Here is a 20,781-nt window from a genome sequence, read left to right as displayed (position 1 = left end):
CGCCCGTGGCACACATTTTTTGAAGACTAAAAAGAAAGAGAAAAAATGGTGTAGGTGCCAAATAGGGTTTGGATATACCACATACGCCGGTCCGTGTACAAGTAGGAAGTACAGAGGCCAAGAATCAGGGGTGCCCTTATTTATCTCTTTTCAATAATCCTAGACATACGAGCTTGTTACACGCAGTTTACGGGGCCCTTCATTAAATTTCTTTGCCCCCCCCCCTCCCCCGGGGCGGCCCGCCTCACTCCCTTCTTTTCAATCCCACTTTGCCATGTCAGCATGTAACTAAATTCAGCCTGTAAGTGCCTCTACGTCTAGCATTACTGATCTCTTTTAGTGAGATGGAGGGAAGCCTGGAGTTAAGCTGGACGCTACTACATAGACATCTTCCTTTTTCTTCTCTAACTATGTTAAGTGTTCCTTTTTTCAAGCGAGGCCCAAACGAGTGGGAGGGCACAACCTCATTTTTTCACATTGTTATTTTCATTTTTTATTTCGTCTTTTACTTTCGTTTATGCATCCAAATATTTTAAATAAATATATTAGAAGAACATTTTACATCAAACATTTTAAAAAAATGTTAACCAAACATTTGAAAAATGTTAAATGTGTGAACAAATGTTTCTAATGTATACAAAAAATATATAATGTGTGTGAAAAAAGTTGGACATGTTTTTATAAATTTAATCCAAGCATTTAAAAAAAGTTACTCCCTCCTTCCATCTATATAGGGTCTAATACGTTTTTCGAGGCTAACTTTGACCAAATGTTAGAGCAATAATATATGACATGCAACTTACACAAAGCACAATATCAAATTCGTATGTGAAAGGAGTTTTCAATGATATAATTTTCACATTATGCATATCATGTATTATTAATCTTGTCAATAGTCAAAGGATGTCTTAAAAAACGCACTAGGCCCTATATAGATGGAAGGAGTGAGTAAAACGTAATGAGCCGTTCATACGCAGAGGGCCACGACCACTGTGAATCTGCAATCAAAACTTCTATCTCGCCCGTCAAAGTGATTCTGTCAGCGCCCAGTTCATACAGACCATCACGTGTGCATGTTTTTTTTAATGATAATACGTGTCTTATTCATATTATAATAATCAAAATATAAATCACGTAAGGACCGACATGACAAAACTGAAAAAATAGCAGAACATCTCTGAGGTTGACACCAACGCCCGTCAGCTGCATCCGGCACCACCACAGTAGCCACCGAAGAAAAGAATGACAGATCATTTCCTTACCCGAGCTCGACGCAACACCATCGCTGATATGCAGCTTTGCGGACCTCCAAGGTGGCTCACCAAAAGTGAAGCCGTTGCCGTTGAACGAATCAGACCGGGGCAACACACCGGACACGCCATCGAACTCCGGATCTGGCACCCCACCACGACTATGACGCCGAAGGAGGAAACCATACCTGACATCCACGAACCACGAACCCAGAACACATTCCATCTTCCAGATGTCGTCGATGCAAACCACAATCTGCATCCGCTCCTGGACTACCTCCCAAGCTTCGTGCCGACGCTGAATCAAACGGCATCGCAATGGCGGAGCCCGAGGACACAAATCCATCACGAGGATGTCATCGCCGCTACGTCGTCCTTACGTGAACAGACTTATTCCTAAATTCATCCCCAACCATAGAACCGATGGCCTCGTCAAAGAAGGATCCGGAGAATTTTTATTCAGCATTGTCACCATCGCCGCTGAAGCCAAGATGATGAACAATCTAAAAAACTAGACTATGAAGGAGTAAAAATGATCCACGTGTGTGAATCCGGTGATCCCCTCACCACCAACGACTGAGGTCGCCGGTGGAGGAGAGCCGCCGTAGGATGGCACTAGAAGATTGACCTAATTACGACGGGTAGCTAGGGTTCCAGCCGCCAGGACAAGAGAAAAACGATCTATTGGCCAGTGATTACCTCGTCACCGCATCACGTGTGCACGTTGAATGCCTATTTTTGCAGGGAATGATGGCCGGAGCAGAGCTGGCATGGTATGTGCCATTCGAAGGTGCATGCTGCACTCGTTGGAGAAAGTAAAATGTGAGAAGTAAAGCTCGTGCATCAGCTCAGTAGAACTTTTTTTTCTTAAATCGAAGACCCTAGAACAATAGTTCTACGGTAATTTTCATTTAAAATAAAGCAAAGTTATGTAAAAAAATAAAATAAACAATAGGACCATCTAACCAATACCAGCTCTAGGTATATCCATGAATAATTAAGCTAGGTTGTCTGTAATCCAGCCCTTGGAAGCCTCTTTGTGTTTTTCTTTGGTCCTCACAACTATCATCTTAAGGTCATTTTTGAGTAAACTTCTCCAAGCTTGCAGAGATAGAGGTTGAGCTTTGAAAATCTTGGAGTTCCTCTGCATCCAAATATGCCAGCAGTCCATGGTGATTATGCTCATTGCAAATTGCTTGGGTAGGTGAGTTAGCAGAAAGGTGATCTATTTAGTATGTATTTACTACGACACGTCACCGCGCATGGTAAATATCGTCTAAGCAAGGGCATCTTATCCTTTCAGTTTTTCTAAGCTTCTGGCTAATCCATTCATCCTAGACTTGTACTGACTTAAGTATCTATAGAAATAGCCGCGGATTAAGCACGGCAGTAGGCATACAGGAAACACCTTCTCGCACGAAAGCTCGCAGGAGTGGCCCCCTGAAGCCGCTCGAGATTCGCTCCCTAGCCCATTCACACACCAGGCCGCGGCCCAAGACCAGCTCAAGCAGCAACCAGCCAGCCAGCCGACCCGCGTGTTTCGCCAAAAACAAAACAAAAACGCGGCTTGCCGCGTGCCCCGAGCGAGACCAGGCAATTCACTCTCGTGTTTCCCTGACAATAGGAAATTTGCTCGCCTTGCACGGGACGGAGGGAGTAATACAGTCGCGTGCCTACGCAGCAGCACCGGGAGCCTACCACACCTTCGCCCAGCTTCTAGCTCCAGGACTGCCGGCCAGCGGGCGATGGATGTCAGGATGAGATCCTCTGACCAGGTTCATGACTGGCACGCCACGTCGGACCCGGACTTCGCCTCCTCCCGTCCCTCTGACATCAAGGGCTAGACAACCAACGCCTAATCAGCGCGTGCGGAGAATGACCCAGCGCCTCCAACTATAAATACACACAGCTGCCCATCGTAGATACATGGCATCTTATTTATCCATCCATCTCCATTTCTTGCCTGCGAGAGGGATCAGAAAAAGTTGAACGAGCTAGAGCTCGCTAGCGGCGGACCGGCAGCCAGGCCCACGAAAAAGGCACTCGTCAGTCGGGAAGGTTATCTGTGGGGAACTGCGCGGCGTCGCGGCACGCCGGTGAGTCGTGGGCGGACGACGGCGAGTGGGAGGAGGCGTCGTCCACGTACGAGGACGGCGACCACCACCACCATCACCATGACGCGTCGGAGGAGCACCTATCGGAGGTGACGATCAGGATCACCAGGAGGCAGCTGCACGAGCTGATGGAGAGGAAGACGCCCGGCGGCCGGGGTAGCAGCACCCGGCAGCTGCTGGCGGACATCATGGACTCCGGGGAGGTGCACCACCATGACGTGCACCGGGAGGAGCACTGGAGGCCCGCGCTGCAGAGCATTCCGGAGGCCGTCGAGTCGTGACGAGACTTGGTGGTGGCTACGTACGTACTTACTTACGTATGCTGCCCCTGCCGGGCTGTGTGTGCGAAAGAGCGAAACAGATTAAAGTTGCCATTTCCCTCCTAGCCTCTTTTCCCTTTTCTCGTTCCCACGGTGTGTTTCCATGTCCTTGAATGGTTGTCCATGATCATGCATTTACAAATATTGGATTTGGATAGTTCGTTCAATTTGTCACTGATGTAGTAGTACATAAGATATACGTCTAGGGAAATACGTAACAAATTGTCACTGATGACCCTCAAAAAAAAATTGTCACTGATGTACATAGGGTGTAGGTGTAGGGAAATAACTGTGAATACCCTATTTCGCATGCCAATTTTTTGTGAATCATCATTTTCTGTTATTTTTGCTTCATACAGTCAGATGTGAAGCGAGTGGTGTTCTTTTGTGTGGAAAAGATCCAGATATGTTGTAAAAGTTCATAGGAAGTACAAAACACCTCAAGCATAATAAAAATTACATCAAGATCCCTATACCATCAGACGATCACTACCGCCGCCAGAACGAGTCGGTGACGTGCTACTGCCATCGCTCCCGTACCGAAGCCGGCTTGACCTTGTCGATGACAGCTGGGAAGTCTTCGTGCACATGCCCTGAAGGACTAACGTCATGTAGCCATAGTTTTTTCGTTGAACCCTTCAATAGATCTAATGCACCTAACACTAAATCTTGCCACCGCACGTGCACGAGGAGAAACCCTAACCTTGCCATCCCAAGGAGACGTAGGAATCTACGACGGACCTCTGTCAACTATGTCCAGACAGGTGAACTCGAGAAGGATCGAAGCTCGAAAGACAAACTCAAAGAAGAAGCGTTGACATCTGTCCGAGTGCCGCACCCGCGAGGACTAAAAAAACCTGACCTAAACTACTAGTTGGAGCGGAGGCGTCGGGATTCCCCTCCCCGCCTCCAGCCACCGAAGCCTGTAGGGGAGAGTTTGCCCTAGCCCTAGAGGGGAAGCAGAGGAAACACTTGGAGAAAAACTTAATTTTCGAGTTGTGTTTGGTTGATGAGTACATTACAGAACTACGATCATGCGATGGAGAATTGAAGTAATCACTTGCTTGATCTTTTTGTTTAAAGGTAGTTTCCTCCAAAGGGTGTCACACTACACCACGGTAGAGCTTTCCACTAGTAGAATAAGGGCCTTTAGTCCCGGTTCATAAGGGCCTTTAGTCCCGGTTCCTGAACCGGGACTAAAGGGTCGTTACTAAAGCCTCCCCCTTTAGTCCCGGTTCTTACACCAACCGGGACTAAAGGCCCTCCACGTGGCCGCTGCTTGGAGGTCCACCTTTAGTCCCGGTTGGTAACACCAACCGGGACTAAAGAAAATTTTATGATTTTTTTTAATTTTTCTAAAAAAAATTTGAATCTGTTTTTTTTATTTTCTCGATTTTCAAATTTCTGAATTATTTTAACCTCTAATCTCTAATCACCCTCATCACTGCTCAATTTAACCTCTAATCTCTAATCACCCCTCACAATTCCAAATCATCTAACTTCCCGGACGGTCACCCATCCTCTCACTACTCCAGCCTGAGCACGCTTAACTTCTGGGTTCTATTTCCCTCGTTTCTAAGTCTGCACTTGTTGTTTTCCTAATAATAGTAAGATATCAATTGTATTAACCCTCAGGAGTTTAGCTTGAGCATGAAGTCACACGTTTCACTATTTGAGTTTGAAACTATTATTCTAAAAAATAATAATTATTTAGTAACACTAATATTTCTTGAATAAGTGGTTTGACCATAGTTTGACCATAGTTTGACTATAGTTTGACTAGATTTGACAAAAATTCAAAAAAAATGAAATAATTATTTAGTAAGACTAATATTCTTGAATAATTATTTAGTAACACTACTACTTTTTGAATAAGTAGTTTGACCATAGTTTGACCAGATTTAACCAAAATTCAAAAAAACTGAAATTTGAGCATATCTTTTTTTCTTTTTGGAATTTGAGGATTCTAAAAATTTACAAACAGGTCGTAGGCGGTCAAAATCGGATGCGGATTTTCGTTCTGAACATTTTGATATATTATACGTTTTTTTTCCGACATCATATGCAAAAGTTACAGCCGTTTTACATTTTCCCTACACTTATTGCAAAACATGTCCAAATTTATGTTTTTAAATTTTCCTAACTAGTAGATGTAGTAACATAACTACATCTCGAAGGATTTTAATTTTGAAGTTTTTACCATTTTCTTTTGTTTTTTACAAAACTGAAAAGGCGATCAGGGGGGGTAGAGTTTGAATGGGACCTTTAGTACCGGTTTGAGACACGAACCGGTACTAAAGGGCATTGCACCCTTTAGTACCGGTTCGTGTCCCAAACCGGGACTAAAGGTCTAATCTTTAGTCCCGATTTGAGATACGAACCGGGACTAAAGGGCATCACACCCTTTAGTCCCGGTTCGTGTCTCAAACCGGGACTAAAGGGCTCATTTGAACTGGGACTAATGCCTTTAGCGCACGAACCGGGACCAATTCTCACATTAGTCCCGGTTCGTGAATGAACCGGGACTAATGGGCTTATTTGGTCCGAACGAAAGCCATGTTTTCTACTAGTGTTCGTGACACATCAATCTATAGAACATAATATGGGTGCAATAATTCTGTACTCAAATTTATGTTTATAAAATCTTACCAATAGCCTACCCATCAGACATAATCATGTTTGCATCCATACAATATGTATCCATGCCTGAGGGATACCCACCGAGAAGATCGGCATAAAAATGAAGGACGATGGAGTAGTTGCTAGCTCCATGTGTGATGTACACAACAAGAGGTTACTAAGGATGGGAAATTTGTGATCCGGAGGGGGGGGGGTGAGGGGGGGGGGGGTATTGCTGAGGAGTGCTAGCTAGTGGGGGATGGAGGCAGACGCGGTGGCACCATTTGATTGCAGTTTCTTAACTAAAACCTTAACGATATTTCACGTTGCAAAAAGGTTGTTTATTGAGAAAGAACCAATGTATTTTGGGCGCCAATATCTGGCGGACGTCAATTGAGACGCCACGTAATAAGTTTTGTAAAAGAACATAAAATATTCCTATGACAAAATTATTTAGGACAAAAAATAATTATTTACCACTTGCACAATGATGCTCTAGACAAATCTGTTCTCTAAAAAACATACCAGATTTAGGAATTTGCCACATGTTCAATAATTGCCAAGGTATCTACAATAAAAAATGCTATGGTAAAAACAAAAAATATTTTTTGCTGTGGCACATGCACTAAAAATGACATGGCAATATACTATTTGTTTCAAGAATTGCCTTGATTTAGAAAAAAAATGTTTAAAGAAATTGCCGTGAGATAAGTATAAAGCTATTTCAAGAATTGCCATGAATTAGAAAAAGACATAATTCACAAAAATATCTTGTGAACATTATAATATTCCTGAAATGTTTGCCATAAAAAATAAATTTACCAACATATAGATTCAAAAAATTTCCATCCTCTTAATGAAATTGCTATGCTCTTCAAACTAAAATTGCATGTCGTAAATAGACATTCCAATAACATATTTGCATGAACTTGCCATGTGAACATAACAACCTTTTCTAAAACTTTCCATGCTAAAAAAGGTGGTAGGTATGAAAAACAAAAAAATAATCATAAACTTGCCATGTGAACATAAAGAGTTTATGTAAAATTTCTCACGTGAATGTCACAAAAAATTATTGCATGTTTTTTATGAATTAAAAAATTATTGCATGTTTTTTATGAATTAAAAAATATGTAAACTTGCGATGGTAGCCAGAAGTAGAAATTAAATGCCAAGGTCAATGCAATAATTTTTATTTGGTCAATGCAACAAAATTGCCATGAGAGAAATTATTAAAAATATAGTGTAAAACTTAAAAGCGCCCATGGTAAAAACTTCAAAATTTCCTACCTGACTAGTTTGTAGCTAAAAGCAAGTAAATTTGCCATCTAACGAACCTGGCATGTTTTTTAAGAAAATGTTCTGTTATTTCTTTCATGTACTATAACTAAAATTTCAAAATATGGCACAAACTTTTGCAAATTGTTTATAAAACATGGCAAACAATATTGAAATTTGCTATGTTTTGAGGAAACACAAATGTTTCTGAATTTTGCAACTCATTTCTTAAAAATTGCGATGTCACTATAAAAAATGCCATGATTTTGAGAAGTAGTTTAACTTAAATTTGCCATGTACTTATACGTCTTCAATGTATCTATAATTTTTTATTGTTTCATGTTGTTTTATTATCAATCTTGAATGTTTTATAATCATTTTATAGTCATTTTATATCATTTTTTGATACTAACCTATTGACATGATGCCAAGTGCCAGTTGCTGTTTTTTCCATGTTTTCTACATCGCAGAAAATCAATATCAAATGGAGTCCAAATGCTATGAAACTTTACGGAGATTTTTTATGGACCAGAAGAAAAATGTTGGGCCCTGGTTGCACCTGGGGGGGAGTCCCGATGAGAGAACAACCCACCAGGGCGCACCGGGAGGCCCAGGCGCGCCCTGGTGGGTTGTGCCCCCCGGACCGCCTCTTTGCTCTATAAATACCCCCAAAATACTAGAACCCTAGGGGAGTCGACGAAATATTCATCCAGCCGCCGCAGAGTCCAGAACCACAAGATCCAATCTAGACACCATCACGGAGGGGTTCACCACCTCCATTGGTGCCTCTCCGATGATGCGTGAGTAGTTCTTTGTAGACCTTTGGGTCTGTAGTTAGTAGCTAGATGGCTTCATCTCTCTCCCTTGATTCTCAATACAATGGTCTCTTGAAGATCCATATGATGTAACTTTTTTGCGGTGTGTTTGTTGGGATCGATGAACTTTGAGTTTATGATCAGATCAATCTTTTTATATCCATAAAAGTATTTGAGTTTCTTTGATCTCTTTTATGCATGATCTCTTATAGCATCGTATTTCTTCTCCGATATTTGGGTTTTGTCTGGCCAACTTGATCTATTTATCTTGCAATGAAAAGAGGTGCCCGGTAGTGGGTTCGATCTTACAGTGCTTGATCCCAGTGACAGAAAAAGAACCGACACGTATACATCGTTGCTACTAAGGATAAAAAGATGGGATTTATATCTACCGCCATAGATAAACGGATCTCGTATACATCATGTCATCGTTCTTATTGAATTACTCTGTTTTTCCATGAACTTAATACACTAGATGCATGCTGGATAGCGGTCGATGTGTGGAGTAACAGTAGTAGATGCAGGCAGGAGTCGGTCTACTAATCTTGGACGTGATGCCTATGTAATGATTATTGCCTGGATATGATCATAATTATTTGAGGTTCTATCAATTGCCCAATAGTAATTTCTTTACCCACCGTTTGCTATTTTTCTCGAGAGAAGCCACTAGTGAAACCTACGGCCCCGGGGTCTTCTTTCTCATATATTTGCCTTTGCGATCTACTTTTTCTTTGCATTTAGTTTCAGATCTATTAATCCAAAAACCCAAAAATATCTTGCTGCAATTTTTCTCTATTTATTTTATTTGGCGTTCGATCTATCAATCTACTACAAATTTATCTCACGTCTGTTTTCCTATCTTGAGGCACCGTACCCCGAAAGGGATTGACAACCCCTTTAACACGTCGGGTTGCGAGCGGTTGTTATTTGTGTGCAGGGGCTGTTTACGTTGTGTTGCTTGGTTCTCCTACTGGTTCGATAACCTTGGTTTCATATCTGAGGAAAATACCTACCGCCGCTGTGTTGCATCATTCCTTCCTCTCTGGAAAAATACCGATGTAGCTTCAAGCGACATCATGCTCCTGTACTAAAAAACATTTTCAGAAAATTATCGTGTGTTGTAGATACACATGGCAAAACTTGTATCAAAATTGAGTAACCAATGGCTGGACTTTGAACACCGTTCTCTTTCCACTCTCCCTACTCTCGTCTAAGAAGCCATAAGTATAAAATGGATAGATCTCAAACTAAACAGGCACAAGAAATCCCTAATTGAACTCAAAGATCAATCAATCAGGGTAGTTTTGCCCCAGGGCAGCAACCAAACAAGCCCGTTCTCCCTCTCCTTGGGGCGCCTCCTCCTTCTCCACCACCTATATATAAGTGGGGAGGCCTCGCTCTTGAGACACATCAAATCCACGAGTCTCTCCCCCGCATAGGTCCACGCTCTCCCGGTCTAATTGGTCTAAGTGTTTAGCATCCTAATTAGACGGGCTCTAATCTTGGTCAAATTGGTCTAAGAGAATTAGACTCCTAATCAGACGAGAAGCGCCGTTAGGCTTTCTCTCTCTAGTTTTCTCGCGGTTCTTTTTTCTGAACGTCGAGGCTCTATCAGACTACTACTTCGGAATGTGTGGATACCTTAGAGGGGTTGACTACTCCGATTCTCATCTTGGAGAACATTCTCGCGGCTGGTAGGTGTAACCTAGCTGCGGGAATCGGCGGGAATCGTTACGCTTCACCGTGTAGCGATCCGACCTCAAATGGTCAAATCTCTGTGTATAAGTGTCATCCCTGGATTGGTAATGCTGACACACACAGTACGTGAAGGATTTATAGCAGAGTTCCATCACACACCTATTACATCGAAAGTCTCAAAGAGAGTACTTATTGCATTAATATGGTTGACGGCCATCTAAAGAAGATAACAACGGAAGCTTCGAAAGGTAAATGAGTCCATCAACTCCAACTGCATAGCTGAGTGCATGACAACGACCTAGCACACCTTACTCTTCGTCTGAAAACTCTGCAACATAATATGTTGCAGCATGTGTAGGTCAGCTCATGAAATATGTTGGCAAAATAACACTATAGAGCAATGAACATGTAACAACTATGACTATATGCATATTTGGCTGGTGGAGGCTCTATGGTTTTTTTTTGCAGAAAGCTAGTTTTTCCCTACACCAAAGAAATATATTTTATTTAACTACAAAGTTTGTTGAAAACATTGAGAAGGTTCCTCCAACTCAATGCCAAATTAAAATAATCATCAACCCAACAATTTAACTAAAAATAGTAATGAGATCAAATCAATAATTCAAGTACCAGATACTCAAGATGTCCATAACCGGGGACACGACTAACCATGATTAGTTTATACACTCTGCAGAGGTTTGCGCACTTTTCCCCACAAGACTCAATCTTCTCCGTTGGATTTCTCGCACTACATGGTGTTTGAGAAACGGATGACCGAGACACAGTCTTTTAGAGGCATTAACTCTTTACTCTAGGCAGATAGTACCACCTACATCCCCTACATCTGTTAGCCTACCACCGAAAGAGGTCACACAACATACTCAAGTATGCCAGAGCCCATAATGGCTTGTGGCTGCACATGGAAGTTTCCAGCATGAATAATCTTATGATCCCTTTGAGCCTGGGTAGCAAACCGTAGGATGATCACACGGGTACTCCGGGATATCCGAGGACAACACTGGATTGCTCCAGGTGCCCAAACAACCACTGGGTGCTCCAGGGTGCCTCAACCACTCCACCCAGATGTGTATTAAAGTAGCCACCTTAAGTTTAACCATTAAGTAAAACTCTCACATCTATCATTGATCACTCAAACCAAACCACGTCTACGAGCATATCATAGCAATATAACCATAACGTAGAAGTAACTCCAAGGGTTTGAAAATAAAGGCAATAGGTACTACCTCATCACTACTTCCCAGTACCCACAAGTATTCAAGTCCTAACCATGCAGTGTTTGAGGATTGAACTAATGCATAAAACTGGGTAATAAGGGGTATGATCAAAGTGTTACTTGCCTTGCTGACGATCTGAAAACCCTAGTGACTCATAGTAGAGCACGCTTCGCACTCTGGAAACTCTATCGTGAACAAACAATAGCATCCATAAGCAATCAAGCATAAGATGCAAGGGTAAAACTTAGATGAAAAGATCCAAACTGAAAGTTCAACTGAAGGGCTTCGATTTGCAAAAAGAATCAATCAAATCGGAGCTACGAAACTCAAACTACGATCAAAAGAAGTTCGAATTCAAATCTGCTTGAAACCAAATTTTAAATTGTCAAAACCATGTTCAAGTTGATTATATCGAAATAGGGGAACATGACGAAGATTTTGGCGTTGGTTTCACTGGATTTGGACAAGCGAGCAAAAAGTTGCGAGGGTTTGAAGATCAGGGACTGATTTGTGATAAAAGAAATCGCGGATAGGTCCCTAGCCGAAAAATAAAATAAAAGAAAAACCCTAACGAACGAACGTTCGCTATGAAACCCTAATGAACGAAAATGTTCGCTACTGAGTACTAAAGGACGAACGTCCGCAAATTAAAACCGAACGTAAAAACTGAGAAAAACCCTAACCCTAAAAAAAATAAACCGATCTAAACCGAAGAACTGAAAAAAATGAAACGAACCGGCGACCGGCTGTTTTATACCGGTTCACGACGACGGCTGCGAGGCAGCGGCTCCGGCAGCGCGGGGCGGGCGCGGCGGCGAGGGGCGGCGGCGGCGCGGGGCGGTGCGAGGCGAGGTGAGAGAGAGGGGGCGGGGTCCGACGCTTATAAAGGGCGAGGGGGGCGGCGCCTGCCTTGCGGAAGGGGGCACCAGGGCGGAGTCCGGCTCGGACTCGAGCTCCGGCGGCGGCGCGGACTCCTCGCGCGGGAGGAAGACGGCGCGCAGGCGGGCCGGCCTGCTCGGCTGGGCCTTCGGCCTAGCCGGGCGGGAAGAAGATTTTTTTAAATAAAATTTTGCCCGAAGAAAAATCCTAATAAAATATATTTAAAAATCTAAAAATACCAGAAAAAATTTCTCTATCTAAACCTATTATTTAGAATAAAGTGAACATTTTTCTGACCTAAAAATGCAATTTTCAAAAATGCATAGTTTTTCTAAATTCAAATAAAATAGCAAATAAAACCAAATAAAATTTTAATTTGATTTTAAATTTTCTTCTCCAATATTCCTTTCTTTTGAAGAAGTCATATTATCTTCTCTCTTTTTATTTGTAATATGGGAAATAATTGGAGAGGAAAATATAAAAATTAAATTGATCCCGTTTTCAAATTTGAGAAAATTAAAATATGAAAAATTATGAAATTCCCAACTCTCTCCTTGGGTCCTTGAGTTGCTTAAGATTTCTACGATCCCAACCAAATATGCAAATAAAATATGATATGCATATGATGACCTATGTATAACATCCAAATTGAAAATTGGGATGTTACAAACCTACCCCCTTAAGATGAGTCTCGCCCTCGAGATTCGGGTTGGCTAGAAAATAGGTGTGGGTGGTCTTTCCGTAGGTATTCTCACAGGTGGCTTCATCCTCGGTATGGTGGCTCCAATAAATTTTGCAAAACTTGATAACCTTGCTGCGTGTAACTCGGTATGCAAACTCGGGTATTTTGACGGGTTTCTCCTTGTAGGTTAGGTCACTGTTCAACTGAATGGCTTCCAGGGGCACTATATCTCTTAGAGGAATATTGGCCATCTAAGCATGGCACTTCTGCAACTGGGAAACGTGAAACACATCATGAGCTCTTGACAATCCTTCGGGTAACTCCAACTTGTAGGCAACCTCTCCCATACGTTCCAGAACTCGGTATGGTCCTACAAATCTCAGGGCTAACTTTCCTTTAACTCCAAATCTTTTAACTCCTCGCAATGATGACACACGAAGATATGCTCTGTCTCCAACTTCATAGACTACCTCCTTGCGTTTAGTATCGGCATAACTCTTCTGCCTAGACTGACCTACTGATAATCCGCAAGTGCAGGGAATCACCGTAGCAATTTCCAAAGGTGGAAGTGATAAGTATGGAGTGTCGAACCCACAAGGAGCTAAAGGTAAGATCAATGTTCTCTTAAGCCCTATCCGCCACTGATACGACTCTATGTACACCGAATGTTTGCTTCCAACTAGAAACGAGAAATAAAACTATGTTGTGGGTATGAAGTGGATAACTTTGTATGATATCGGAGAGCTAAAATATAAAAGTAGGTGTTGTTATCATAAAGTTAGAATATATTACTAAATATTATAAATAGCGAGTGTGTAATAATGGTGGATCGGTGTGTGGAATTATCCCACGCAATCGTTAACAAGACCGGTAATCACTATTGCAATTTCATATGAGGGAGAGGCATAAGCTAACATACTTTCTCTACTTGGATCATATGCACTTATGATTGGAACTCTAGCAAGCATCCGCAACTACTAAAGATCATTAAGGTGAAACCCAACCATAGCCTTGAAGTATCAAGTCCTCTTTATTCCCATACACAACAACCCCCTTACTCGGGTTTGTGTTTCAGTCACTCACCTACCCACTATAAGCGAATCATGAACGTATTGCAACACCCTACAGCGGGAATCCCTCACGCTTGCGTGACACGGAGGGCACCATAAGACAGCACCAAAGTAAAATATACAACTCATACCAATCTAGATCATCAATCAACCCAAAGACAAAAGATATCTACTCAAAATATCATAGGATGGTAACACATCATTGGATCATAATATGTGGCATAAAGCACCATGTTCAAGTAGGGATTACAGCGGGGTACGGGAGAGTGGACCGCGTAAAAGAGATGAGGATGGTGATGATGATGGTGATGTTGATGAAGACGATCACTGCGATGATGATTCCCCTCTCAATGGCACTCCGGTGCCACCGAGAGAGAGGAGGAGAGGTTCTCCCCTTGTGCTTCCTCTTCCATGGCCCCCCCTAGATGGGGAGAGGTTCTCCCTCTGGTCATTGGCCTTCATGGTGATGATGGCCCCTCCGGGATCCTCCTCCATGCCCTCCAGTGATGATGGCCCCCTCCGGCAGGGTGCCGGAGAGGGTCTAGATTGATTTTCGGTGGCTACGGAGGCTTCTGGCGGCGGAACTCCCGATCTAGGTTTTTTTCTGAAAGTTTTGGGTTATATAAGAGGTGTTGGAGTCGGGAACAAGGCAGGGGGGTCTCCGGGCTATCCACAAGGCAGGGGGGCGCGCCCAGGGGGTTAGGCGCGCCCCCCACCTTTGTGGGCAGTCCGAGACTCTTCTGGCCTAGTTCTTTTACTTCACGACCTTCTTCTGGTCCAAAAATAAGGTCCGTCAAGTTTCAGGTCAACTGAACTCCATTTGGTTTTCCTTTTCTGCAATACTCAAAAACAACGAAAGAACAGAAACTGGCACTGGGCTCTAGGTTAATAGGTTAGTCACAAAAATCATATAAAATAGCATATAAATGCATATAAAATATCCTAAATGGATAATATAATAGCATGAATACTTTATAAATTATAGATATGTTGGAGACGTATCAGCATCCCCAAGCTTAATTCCTGTTCGTCCTCGAGTAGGTAAATGATAAAAATAATAATTTATGAAGTGTGAATGCTAGAAGAGAAAAATTCACTACAAGTCACCAAACTTGCACTGGCATTAGCTTTAGTCCTTGTGGTTACAAATACCCGCATTACGGTCATCAAACTTGTTCTAGGGGGTCATCTACGGTCCATTATACGATTTTCTAGCCTTGGTCAACGGCTGCCAACTGTGCGCCGACTGCCACATGCGCTTGCTCGCTTGAATAGTCAGCTATGCAGGTTTTTTTTTGCAAAATTGCCAGTTATTAAAAGAGCTTCCCCCACCTGGTCGGACCAAGCCACCCGCCTCCCTCCCTCCTCTCTGCTTCTCCCTGTTCGTCGTCGCTGCCGAGGAGGTCGCTGGCGTGGGCGAGTGTCGCGACCGTCGCCATGAGCTCGTCGTCGGACGCCGACCGCGTCGTTTGGGAGGGGCCCGCGTGACATCCCTCTCGCTCCCACGCTCCAGCACATGGCACACCACAAGCAGCAGCAGCCGCCGTGTGGACTTGGCTCAAGTACTCGCGCCGTAGCACTTCCCTCTGTAGCAGCTCTCACTCGGATCAACGCAAATGGCGAGGGCGGTCCACCAGCTCTCCTTCTCCGCGCCGAGCATGAGGTGCTGTCGCCGAAGCGTCGGCTGCTGCTGCGGAAGGTGCCGGGCGAGCACGGCCCGCCGTTGCTGGGCGCGCTCAAGGACCGGCTCGAGTACTTACACGGGCCAGCGTCCGCGCGCACTGCTCCACTGTTAGACTTGTAGTTATACGTGAATACGTATTGTAACCTGTATACAATTATACTTGTATCCTAAGAGGTTTTCCTCTATATATATATTGTCGTGGCCGACCCCTAGAGGTGTTGAAGCCCACAATACCAAAAACCTGTTTGCGTAACATGGTATCAGATAGGTTTCCTTCGATCCTGCTCTAATCGCCATCGCTACATCGCCGTCCTCGCTACATCGCCGCCGACCCATGACTTCCGCTGCTGATTCCTCGGCGGCCGCCGCCGCTGCCCTCTCTAGCGTGGCCACCCTTGCTACTCTTACCGGCGCGGCCACGCTGCCCGCTGCCGCGACTGAGCTCTCCGTCCTGCCCTCGTTTGCCGACCCGATCGGATCGGGCGCACCTGCCCTCGGCCCGCCGACTCTGCCGCCGTTCTTATCGACTGTTCTTCACGGAGGGCCTGCCTCAACTCCTCTGATGACCAGATCGATGGGCGCTCTGTTCTCCGGTTCGACCTCTTCGGCTCCTCCCGGATCGCCGGCGTTGCATCCCCACTATGGCGCGCTGGCGCCCTCCGCACCGCCGCCATACGCACATGACCCTGCAGCCTATGGTGTGTCGTTCTATGGTGCTCCTTACGGTGCTCCTTATGGGATGACCTACGGCGCTCCTTACGGCATTCACTATGGAGCTGGCCATGGCGCCTCACATGGTGCTGGCTATGGTGCTCCTTACGGCTCCGGCCATCCGGCGTTCCCGCGGCCTTATGGTGTGTCACCGACTCCTCCACCACCGGTTCCTCCGGCTGCACCGCAATCTTCACCCGCGGTGGATGTTGCCCCTTCTGGTGCTGCTATTGTGCCGCCCTACGATTTTGCCCTCGACGTCATCACAACTCTGCCGTTCTACTTCAGCAACCTTCTTCCGGTCAAGCTCAAGATGGACAACTATTTGTTCTGGCGTGCGCAGATTCTTCCCCTCCTTCGCAGTCATTATCTGGAGGGCTTTGTGGATGGAACTTTGCCATGCCCTTCGCCAGATCATCACATGTACCGACCCTGGATTGCTCAAGATCAAGCGATCCTCTCGGCAATTCAGTCCTCTCTCACCGAGGGTGTTGCCGGCTTGGTGCTTTTTGCTACTACATCTCATGAGGTATGGAGTGCACTGGAGTCTAGCTTTTCCGCTCAGTCTTCGTCTCAGCATATGGCCCTTCATACCCAGCTTAATGAAACTTGCAAGGATCATCACTCCGTCACGGTCTTCTTCAACAAAATCAAGCGTCTTGCTGATCAGCTTGCCTCTATTAGCGAGCCCCTTCGTGACATGGAGTTTACCACGTATATTCTCCAAGGTCTCGATGCGGAGTACGACTCTCTTGTGGAGGTGATTCAGGAACGCAAGGTTCCCATCAAACCGCAGGAGCTTTTTCAGCGCCTTCTTTCCACGGAGCAGTGCCTCGCCAGTCGTCATCCGGATGAGACCCCCTCGGTCAACGCCGCTGTCCGTGGTGGAAAAGGGGGTGCCCGTCCCAGCGCCCGTTCTGCTGCCACTCCGGTTGCTTCGACCTCTCCTGCAGGAGGCAAGGGTGCTGCCTCTCCTGCTGCACCCGCTCAGTCCCGCTCCACCATCGTCATCGAGAACGGGCGCCCATGTGCTTGTTGTGCCGCTTGTGGAGCTTCTGCCCCTTGTCAACTGTGTGGAATACCTCGCCACGTTGCGTCTCGCTGTCATCGTCGTTTCCAGCCGGAGTTTCTTGGACTTGGCAACAACGGCAAGGGCAATGAGCGTCAAGTCAACATGACGCAGCACCAAGGGAAGACTCAGTCCTATAATGTTGATCCTACCTGGTACATGGACACTGGCGCCACCGAGCACGTGACAAATGAATTGGACAAGCTTGCCATCCGTGAGGCCTACCATGGTCCTGACAAGGTTCACACAGCCAATGAGGCAGGTATGCACATCTCTCATGTTGGTCAGGCATCTCTCCTCACACACACATCTCGCCAGTTGCGTCTTAAGAATGTTCTTCGAGTTCCCACTGTTGCCCGTAACTTGATATCTGTTCCTAAACTTACTTATGACAATAACGTGTTTTGTGAGTTTCACCCGTTTCATCTTTTTATCAAGGACCGGGCTACGCGGGACGTACTTCTTAGAGGGCGCCTTCGACATGGACTATACGCTCTTGATGTGCCGCGCTGTGTCTCTCTCGTCCCTCAAGTCTTCAGTGCCGTTCGAGTGTCTCCCTCACAATGGCACTCTCGTCTTGGTCATCCTGCTACACCCATTGTTCGTCATATTCTTCATCGTCATGAGCTCCCGTCGGTGTCTAGTAATAAAGATATTTTAGTTTGTGATGCTTGTCAGCGGGGAAAGAGTCATCAGTTACCTTTTTCTGTTTCTAGTCATGTAGTCAAAACTCCCCTTGAGCTTGTGTTTTTAGATGTTTGGGGTCCTGCTCAGATGTCTGTTAGTGGTCATGAGTACTATGTCAGCTTTATTGATGCTTATAGTCGCTTTACTTGGATTTATCTTCTTAAACACAAGTCTGATGTGTTCGATGTTTTTCTTAAGTTCCAAACACACGTTGAGCGTCTTCTCCAACACAAAATTATTCATGTTCAATCGGATTGGGGGGGGGGGTGAATACCGCAATCTAAATACCTTTTTTGAGAAGCTTGGGATTTCGCATCGTGTGTCTTGTCCTCATACACATCAGCAGAACGGTTCAGCTGAACGTAAGCATCGTCATCTTGTTGAGACCGGTTTAACTTTACTAGCTCATGCCTCTGTTCCTTTTCGGTTTTGGAGTGATGCTTTTACTACCGCCTGTTTCCTTATAAATAGACTACCGTCGCGGCTCCTTGGTATGAAAACTCCTCTTGAACTCTTGCTTCATGAGATTCCTGACTACACTTTTCTCAAAGTCTTCGGTTGTGCGTGTTGGCCGCACCTCCGTCCGTACAATAGTCGCAAGCTTGAGTTCAGTTCTAAAAAATGCGTTTTTCTTGGGTACAGTCCGTTGCACAAAGGTTATAAATGTCTTCATGTCCCAACAAATCGTGTGTATATCTCACGTGATGTTATCTTTGATGAGCATGTTTTTCCTTTCTCTAATCTTCCTACTCCTGTCACCACACCCACCGAACCAGTGCACTCATCTCCTTTATTGCCTGATCAATTTGTCGATGCTGCACACTCGCCTCTTTTGTTGTCTAACCATGGTGCAGGAACTGGTAGAGGTGCCCGGCTTGTCCTCCTAGAGGATTCCTCCGATGCTTCGACTGCTCCTTCAACAGATCTTCACGATCCTGCTGCTGCGGCTCCTTGCATGGGGCATGCAGGGCCTCCTTCGACCGCGCCCGCTACGCCCTTGGACCCGGTTTCGGTAGCAGCGAGCTCGCCCGCCACGGATCACATCGATCCCGTGTTGCCTTCTCCCTGCATGGGCCATGCAGGGTCGGCTTCGCCTACACCCGCTACGCGAGCGGACCCAGCTCCACTGCTGCTGGAGCTTCCCGCATCCACTGGGCTGCCCTCACCCGCAACTGGGCCGTCCTCGCCTGCGTCCACCAATCCGGGGACGCCCGTCTCTGGATCGCGTCCTGGCAGCCCGCCCTCGTCACGGTCTGACTCTGCTGGTCCAACTGCTTCTCCAGAGACACAGGTCTCTTCACCGCTGGTTCCTGCGACCTCGATCGAGCAACTGGTTCCTGTTGCTCATCGTCCACACACTCGCAGCAAGAGTGGTATTGTTCGCCCGCGCAAATTCACTGATGGCACGGTTGCATGGCTCGCAGCCTGTATAGCTCATTCTGAAAATGATCCTTCTGCTGAACCCCGTCATTACCAGGCCGCTATGGGTATTCCTCACTGGCGTTCTGCGATGGAACAAGAGTATCAGGCATTGCTGAAAAATGGTACGTGGCGTCTTGTTCCTCCGAAGAGAGGTACAAATATTATTGACTCTAAATGGGTTTTCAAAGTTAAGCGACATGCTGATGGCTCTATCGAACGGTATAAGGCTCGGCTTGTTGCTCGTGGGTTCAAACAACGTCAAGGTCTTGATTATGATGATACTTTCAGTCCTGTGATCAAGCCTACGACTATTCGTCTGCTCTTGTCTCTTGCTGTTACTCGTGGATGGTCTCTTAGACAGCTTGATGTTCAGAATGCTTTCCTTCATGGTGTTCTTGATGAGGAGGTTTACATGCTCCAGCCGCCTGGTTTTGTTGATCCCGCTCGTCCGCAGCATTTGTGTCGTCTGGTCAAGGCTCTTTACGGTCTGAAACAGGCGCCTCGTGCCTGGCATGCACGTCTTGGTTCTGCTCTTCGAGCACATGGGTTTGTTCCTTCGACAGCTGATACGTCCTTATTCATGCTACAGCATCCTACAGTCACTATGTATCTCTTGGTGTATGTAGATGACATCATATTGATCAGCTCATCGACCTTTGCTGCGGATCGCCTTGTTTCTGCTTTGAGTGGTGATTTTGCTATTACAGATCTTGGCCGGCTTCATTATTTCCTCGGTTTGGAGGTTTCTCATTCTGATGTCGGTCTGACTCTCACTCAGCAGAAGTACTCTATGGATTTGCTCCGTCGTGCTGGTATGCTTCAGTGTAAGCCTGCTACTACTCCTATGTCAGCTTCTGATCGTCTCTCTGCACTTGATGGTACTCTTCTTCCTTCGGATGAGGCTACCAAGTATCGCAGTATTGTTGGTGGCTTACAGTATTTGACGATCACTCAACCTGATATTTCCTATGTGGTTAACAGTGTGTGCCAGTTCCTTCATGCTCCTCGGGATACTCACTGGACTGCTGTCAAACGCATTCTGCGTTATGTTTGTTTCACTGCTGCTCTGGGCTTGCATCTTCGGTCTGCTCCTTCCGGTAGTCTCTCGGCCTTCTCTGATGCTGATTGGGCTGGTAGCCCGGATGACAGGCGCTCTACGGGGGGATATGCAGTATTCTATGGTCCTAATTTGATCGCCTGGAGTGCTCGTAAACAAGCTACTGTGTCACGTAGTAGTACTGAAGCTGA

At 45.4% G+C, this 20,781-nt stretch overlaps 1 protein-coding gene across 1 annotated transcript; it reads left to right on the top strand.

Annotated features, from left to right (window-relative positions):
• The first annotated feature begins 2,000 nt into the window (after positions 1-2,000).
• On the top strand, positions 2,001-3,959 carry LOC123056993 (uncharacterized). The gene is made up of 2 exons (XM_044480182.1): positions 2,001-2,023; positions 3,273-3,959. The coding sequence occupies exons 1-2, from the start codon at positions 2,001-2,003 to the stop codon at positions 3,643-3,645; spliced, it is 396 nt and encodes a 131-aa protein (XP_044336117.1). The 3' UTR covers positions 3,646-3,959.
• Positions 3,960-20,781: the final 16,822 nt, after the last annotated feature.

Source organism: Triticum aestivum, chromosome 3A (assembly GCF_018294505.1).
Source record: "Triticum aestivum cultivar Chinese Spring chromosome 3A, IWGSC CS RefSeq v2.1, whole genome shotgun sequence".
Classification (NCBI taxonomy): domain Eukaryota; kingdom Viridiplantae; phylum Streptophyta; class Magnoliopsida; order Poales; family Poaceae; genus Triticum; species Triticum aestivum.
This window is presented reverse-complemented; position numbering and strand designations above follow the sequence as displayed.

Excerpts from the sequence above, each read along its gene's own strand:
- LOC123056993 (XM_044480182.1), top strand. The coding sequence starts at position 2,001 with ATGGCCGGAGCAGAGCTGGCATG. Across the intron at positions 2,024-3,272 it reads GCCGGAGCAGAGCTGGCATG|CCAGGCCCACGAAAAAGGCA; the intron begins GTATGTGCCATT and ends GCGGACCGGCAG.